The sequence below is a fragment of the Stegodyphus dumicola genome, chromosome 9, assembly GCF_044657685.1.
Source record: "Stegodyphus dumicola isolate Sdum_Otavi_A_Nest chromosome 9, ASM4465768v1".
Lineage (NCBI taxonomy): Eukaryota > Metazoa > Arthropoda > Arachnida > Araneae > Eresidae > Stegodyphus > Stegodyphus dumicola.
In genome coordinates this window covers 4,503,194-4,511,031 of record NC_140776.1, presented here as the reverse complement: position 1 = coordinate 4,511,031, position 7,838 = coordinate 4,503,194, and the positions used below count along the sequence as shown (strand labels likewise).

Sequence of the window (7,838 nt, the reverse complement as noted above, 5' to 3'; positions counted from 1 at the left end):
ACAATTTACCTGCCATTTCGATACGTAGGTTTCAAGGATTGCTCCAATGTCTAAAGTATTGTTGCGTTTCTACGGAGTCGCGGATCTGGAGTGATTAATTACAACACTTGATGAAAAATGAAAACACAATTTATTAGACAATATTACTCAGCACAGCTCCAAAAGCACTCCAAAAGTCGTCGAAAAACTACAACAAACACGCTGAAACACTCAGCAACACAGCCTTCAGGCAATCAGGCTATAACGATGAAGACAGCTTCACGGCACAGCACTAGAAGACAGCTCCCGACTCGGTTCGTTCGTTCATAGAACTCAGCGAACTCTCGAGACTCTCCACTCTACAACTCGATGTGCACTCGACTATAGCCTCAACGATATGCCATCTCGATGCACCAACTCGCGATACGATATAGGTAAAAATAAAAGAATGGGCCAACTCCGCACTACGCGTGAAGTACTCAAGCTTTGGTCTTTAGATGGTGGGTTTTTTGTTTACATCCAGAGCTTCCTTGACAGCGATTTGATAGTATTTCTACACACGATAGCTCCATACAAATCGAAAAGCGGGACACTTCCGCATAAAAGGAACATTCATTGTTGATTGAATAGTAAATATTTGTGTAGTTTAGTGACATTTACCCAAAAATCACATCAAACTTGGTTATTTTTCGATAACTTGCAACAGCGCTTTTGCGGTAGCCTTTTGTGTACGTCTTTCGATAGCCTTCTTTTTATCCTTGATAAAGTATTCGCTACTTTTATTTTATGTTCCAAACACCAAAACAGTTTAAGTAAAATACATGTTTTGTCATCCATATATTATGATTTTATTTTTATATAACTGAAAGATAACTAAAAAGTGACTTCAGTTAACTAAAAAGTGAAAAAAAAAGTTCTCTCTCTCTTCTTTTAAATTTTATTTAGCAACATGTTTAATTGATGATTAAATGTAATACAAAATTGTGAATGAAAAATCTTTGTTATTCAATGCGTAAACTTGAGTAGTGGTCTGCTATTTTTGAAAGAGTTTCGAGATATGAAAAAAGCATCATATTATTACCTTCTGGATTACCTCGCAATATGAAAATTTCAGATATTTGTGAATTTCGATCAATTAGCTGTTTTAACTGTTTTTAAAAAAATGAAACAATATTATGTAGAGTAAGGCAAAAGTAGATTGCGATCTGAGGACAGTGAGGTTAATGTTTAAATGTGAAATGAATAGTTAGTATTTATTATATTATCAGAGAATTATTAAACTGTGTAATCGCTAAAAGAGATATTGAATGCTCTGCCAAAATATATTTACTAGAAAACTTGAATTTGATAATAATGTATCCTGAAACGTGTTATTTAAAAGTTTGAAACTTGACGGCTATGTGAAAATGTTTGTAATCAGGCACAAAGGTCAGGTTATGTTCTTATTAAATAGGATAAGGCATGCAATGGCTATCTGCTTAAAGGGAGAGTGCCATCGTGGAGGAATTTCGAAGGAAAACTGACTTTAAGTGGCTAATGCACGAATTTTCATTCAAATTTTTTATACATATTTTCTTATATAAAACATTCTAGTATATGCGAAATTAGTGTAAATTACTTTACCCGAAAAGATAAGTGAATGCACAGAAATTAAAGATTTGCACACGCCGAAAATGAAAAATGTTAAATATATATGGGATATTTATGTATATGCTTGCAAAAAGCATGTATCTGCCTTTAACAAAATAAGTAAATATTTATTAAATTCTTTATAAATGTATTTAGAAAGAAAGGATTTATACATTCTTAAACGCCTGTGACAGTTACTGTGAAGAAATCTAGTTATTAAATATTTATATCTAAATTTATAATGATTATAAATATTATCTAAATATATAAGAAACTTGACATTTAATTATAACTTTAAACTGAAATTATGTTGACAGATACATTTATAAAGCTGTTTAAGCAAGAATTGCTCGTACATGAAACCAATTTGTTGAAAGGTATTGTAAAGCAAATTCTATGAGAAGCGTACTTAAGGAAATAGTAAACAAGAGTTTTTAGAATATGTAATTGTTGAAAGTAAGGGTAAAAAAAAAATTTATAAGTATTAAAAAAACTATTTCCTTACATTTTATAACAACTCAATTACAAGTTTTAAATAATATTTAAAAAAAAAAGAATCCTTTTTTTATTCCCTTTCAGATATACTTATAGAAAGTACGTCGAAATCAGCACCAATATTTAATGTATTTCACTATTAAAAATAAAAGATACTCTAACTTGAAATGAACCGAACAGAGCACTAATTATAAATTGACTCAGATTTTCGATTTAAAAGATGCTTCAGAAGTTAAAAAATCATCTCATATTTGAGAAAGTATTTTAAGAAGAAGCTCCGTAGATAGAAAAGAAATAATGCGTAATTTTAATATAAAAAATATAATCAACTTTGATCTATTTTTTTTAACCCTTAACCGAATAAAATCGAATTATTTTTTTCTGATGTAATAATGTAAACTTCTGAAAATTTTTCATTCAAACTGAGCAAACTATTCTGGATAAATTATACTATTTAATTCCGTTCAGAATGAAATGTAGTTTAGAAATGCATTCTTTTCACATACTTAGGAATATTGTAGAAAAAGAAACTAGAGGTATTTTTACATATATTTACGAATTCACCAGGTAATTACAAAATGCTTACATCCAATCATGTCGAAACGCATTGATCTTAATGGTAAGTCACTGAATGTTTTGGTCTCCATGAAGGGATCGCCACTGCTTCAAAGTAGTGAATAGGGAAAACCGGTTAAGGTCTCTCCTCTTACTTCCTACCTCCATGCCCTATACAATCGACACTAGACTGACGATCAACTCGACGGTAGACTGCGAGACACTCCGCGCACAGGCAGGGTTTATATAGCTTTTGGGTTGCTTTGGAGAACATTCTGGGCCAGACCGGTAAGAATTCGCTCTAGAAGGTTCTCCATCCGTCCATGCATATCGCCAATTTTATAGCCAAATAGGCTATTTCGCCTCAAATATGGCAACCCTGCATTCCCTTGCTATTTTCTGGCAATCTTAAACCCGCCTTGCGGGGAAGCTATCTTACCGCAGCTGGACATGTTGTTCCAGTATTAAGGAAAGTATTATAAAATATAAACGTTAGTCGCCGTTTATAGTGAATCAACGCAAAATGCCAAAACAAAATTAATATTTCCTCTGGGCAAATTTACCCTTTGGGCTAATAAAGTTTATCATTAAAATGCTTCAAAATCACGGAAGACAATTTCCCTTCCTCTATCTTTTTTAATAAACAGCTGAATAAATTAATTAATGTTAATTAAGATTTTGATGAATTCTATTCAACAAACAAGTTATTAAAGAAACTTAAAAATTTATAACATAAATTTTATTGCTTAATTTATTAAATGTTTCAATCTTCTAAAAGCTGTTTAATTGAATTTCTGAAATGCAAATTTGTGATCTTCTCATATAATGTACTGAAAATAGTATATACACGAAAACATGTAATAACACAAGTAGTATGTACTAGTTTGTACATTCATATATTTTCAGGTCTCAGTTTGAATGAAGATAAAATTGTAGCATTTTTAGTTGGTTGTTTCAATGTATGTATCTAAAGCTCAGTATATATATTAATTATTTGTTTTCATCGGGTTCAGATACTGGAGAAAAAGTAGTTTATAATTTGAATGTAAACTTTAGCTCCATTATTTGATATGCTTGATTTGAAACTAAACAATTTTAAACTGTATAATAGTGCGCTAAAAACCTGTGTTACCATGTTTAACTATATAATCAAAATTTTGGAATAAAATCATGTTATTATTTTCTAATTTGAAGAGTGGTATGAATAATGGGAATATAAAATAGCTCGCATTAAATTCATTCAATAATGCTTTCTACCAAGAACTTTAAATATGCCTTGTTTAATTGTGATCTCGTTGTGAAATAAAAAACAGAGACTGGAGGGGGGAGAATTCTTTTCCTTAATGATCAGCACAAATGATTTTTTAAATCCTGTATTCATTTTCAGCTTTATAACCACATGAAGAGACACAGTAATTGCAATAATGCAATGAATCGTTAGAATTTTCTTTTGCTAATGAAATGCCATTAACATAAATTCATGGCATTTCTCAAATAAAAAAGAAAAATCGATAAGGTCTTCTGAAATAAAAACATGCTGTAAGATAGGAGTTAATTGGTCTTCACCTTCTTCAGATTTTACTTTGGAAATAATACATTTTTAAAGCGTCACTCATGAATTACGTGCACAAACACGCTTCAGATATTAAGAGTGCAAATCCTTTCTTTTTTATTGGAATTTTTTCATTACAATTTTTTTTCTTCCCAAAGATCGTTGAAAGCAAATCTCATATACGTTTCTAAAGAATTTCTTTGATCTCTTCAAAAGGGATAATGCTCTAATTTAAACAAATTAAAATGTAGTTCTATATTTCTTTAAGGGAATGGTGTGTGTTAAAAAAAATTAATTTTAATTCTAAATGCATTCATTTAAGTTTTTTCTCTCTTTTTTTTTCCTTTTCTTTTTTTCTTTTTTTCTTTTCTTTTTTTTTTTTTTTTTTTTTTTTTTTTTTTTATTTCTTTGTATTATTTTAAGGACATCTACATTTTACTAGCAGTTAGTTTTTCCTTTTGTTCACATATTAACCTTTACGTCCATTTGTCTTTTGCATTTAAACAATAAAGAATTAAATAATTTAACTTACAAAAAGTTACCTCAGGAAAATGTTTAGAAAAAAAATTGATAATTACAAATTAGAATCCGAAGTAAAAAACACCTTTTGTTTCAAAAGTGCTGATGTTGAACGGAAAACTGAAAGGAAATGTTCCCAGCTTAAAATATTTTTTAATTGAAAAGTATTTATTTTTATAAACACATAATAAACCTTAAAAATTAAACTCTAATTTGAAATTTAGAAATACATTTCTTACAGATGCATGAATCTTTCGCGAAAATGCAGAGTTAAAATTATGTAGATTGAATTAACTAATGAAGAAGAGTATTTCGATTTTATACATCTAAACTAATATACATAATTGTGAATTCAGAGATAAACAATAAATAGAATATGACATATATATATGTGATAAAGAGTTAGAAATGCAACAACAAGTTATAGCTCGGCAATGGTAAAATAATTTCTATTTCTCTCGTTTTCCTGTTTTATGTATTCTTTTGCAAAAAGTATATGTATTCAATTAGAAAACGTCTGCTAGAAAGTTCTTTCTTATAGCAAACGTTAGTTTAGAGAATAAGTTCTTCTCACTTACTACAGTTAATATTCTGGTATATCTTTGAAATTTTAATCTAGATATATTACTTTACTTACTCTAAAAGTAAGATAAAGTATCATATTAATTTAAGCTATATATCTGGTACGTTTAAATTGTATAATAACATCAAACAAACAGTATATTCATTATTGTTTGAGGTTTTTATGTTCATTCTCATAGATCAAAGTACTAAATGCCCACTAGTAGCTTAGTGAATAAGATGCTGAAATTTTATAGTTCGATCGAAAATGTAATCCCGGCAAATGGACTGACTTTATGGGCTAGAGTTTAGTTTCCCTTACAGAGTACTCTATAAAAGAACCCCTTCTGTAAGAAACATTCACATGCTTTAATTTAATCATTTAATTTAACCAATCCGAAACATTCTATCTACATTTTACTTACATAAATGGAAAAACATGCATAAAGCTTTGATAATAAGGATGTAAAAACATGCATAAAGCTTTGATAATAAGGATGTAAAAACATGCATAAAGCTTTGATAATAGGAAGTAAAAATCTGATGACACCATATGACTTCCCTGTAGTCCTATTAAGTTATACATATTTTGGCTGCATTTCATTTAAATTTATTTTTTCGAATTTTACTAGGGATATATTTCTCATTCAATCAATTCAGTTCGCTTCGCGGTAAGGCAAAAATACACAAAACTCGAAACAAGTTTAATAAAAGTTGTAAAATACAGGAACGCGTAAAAGGCCAAATACAGTTAAAAAGAGTTTAAAAAAATAATTTTCACAATTAGAGTTTTCACGCAAAAACACGAAATTTGCTTAGCGGACAAGAAGACAGATTTTTCGGGGAGCAAAACTGAATGTTTACTTTCTGTACCGCTCGGCAAAAAGACATTGAAGGTGAAGAAAGTTATATATTTCAATATCTTCTAAGAGTTTTCAAGTGTAAACAAATGGCTTTCGCATTAGGCTTAGCAAGACTTTCAGAATTATCAACAACTTTTAAATTCTTGATAATTCTACATTATTGTATGCAGATTAACTAAAGACATAAAACCTTAACCGATTAAGAAGTAAATCACTTTTCAAGCAAAAAATGCACAATCGGTGCTGCCGATTGCAACCAAAAAAGGAGGTGCATAACTAAATATTATAACACACCCATATACAAAATTTCAACATTCTGAGGCTAGTCGTTTTTGAGTAATGCGAGATACATACATAAGTACGTACAGACGTCACGAGAAAAATCTCTTCTGAATCCATTTTTCAATCCGTGGGGGAAAAACAGTCCTTTATTCTGTCCTTACGTACAGATGTCACGCAAATACCTCGTTAAATTGCATTCGATAGCGGTCAGAAGCATATTTTCGTTCAAATATGGTGCCCGGATTTTTTTCTGATTGCAATATTTTCTTTACTTCGTACGAGGAAGTAAAAACAGTGCAAAAGTTTTCAGCGATGAAAGGTTGTATTAAGATCAACATTGTTTGAATGGAGCAATCAAAATGCATATTTTCGTTGAACTATGATACCCGAAATCGCGATTACAATACTTCCATTACTTTGTTCAATGAAGTAAAATTTAAAGGGATTTTGCGATGCCATTAGTTTTTAATAACATATAGGTTTTTCTTTGCAGCCTTAGTCCACATTTTTTAAAATGGGACATAAATCAATTATTTAAATATTAACATAATACAGCATGCAATATGATTCATTATCAACCAACCGTTTATATTTTTTCAACAATTATGATAAAATAGTCATTCTTGGTAAATAATATGAATATTATATAAAGGAGACTGCACGTGTATGGATGCAGATTTCTCCCCTTTCATCTTAACACAGGACAGAGAAAGTCTGATCTCAATCACATTTCGTATTGTTTTGCAAATATGCTCATTCTAATTCTTTAAATGAAAGACTTCATGTATTTATCACATTTTTGGATTTATTTTTCTTTACAGAGAGTGACAAACTCAAAGGTTTTGCAAATGGCTCCATCTGTTGAGCACCAAGCTGAAGCTATGCTTAGTATACTGAGAAGGTACTCTTGGCATTCCTTCGCAGTGGTCACTACCAAGTTAGGTGGACATGAAGATTTCGTACGAGCCCTTAGAGACCTTATTCAAAAGATGGTTTATCATGATTTTAAGTAAGAATTTTATTAACTCTTTTTCTTCTCAGTTCTAAAACACTGTTACAATGAAAATGAAGAGTTTCGGCTTAAAAATAAAATTAGTTTTATATCCATTATTCTGAATGAAATAAAAATTTATTTGGACTCTTTGGAGAACAAGATGTCCAATTTATTGCTAAATATTATTGCGATTTAAGAAATATTTATATTATTTACAAATCGACCACAGGTAACTAATGCGTAATAATTCTAAATTAAAAGAATATGAATACACGAATTTTAATAAAATATTCAAACACCAGATGTAAAACAAATTTCATAATATTATGTTTCACATGTTTAACCTTTTTTGAAGCGCATTATTTACTGGCGCATTTGCCCCTAGCGTACCTTTCTCTAAGATTTTAGC

The 7,838-nt window shown here is 30.0% G+C and overlaps 1 protein-coding gene across 3 annotated transcripts in view; it reads left to right on the top strand.

The window, feature by feature from the left end:
- The first annotated feature begins 7,260 nt into the window (after positions 1 to 7,260).
- LOC118192858 (glutamate receptor ionotropic, NMDA 2B-like) overlaps positions 7,261 to 7,838 on the top strand; it is a 152,467-nt gene continuing 151,889 nt past the window's right edge. For all 3 annotated transcript variants that reach the window (XM_085823174.1, XM_085823173.1, XM_085823175.1), the window contains exon 1: positions 7,261 to 7,444. In XM_085823174.1, coding sequence (XP_085679300.1) covers positions 7,284 to 7,444 — 161 coding nt within the window. In that variant the 5' untranslated portion in view covers positions 7,261 to 7,283. The remainder of the gene's footprint in view (positions 7,445 to 7,838) is intronic.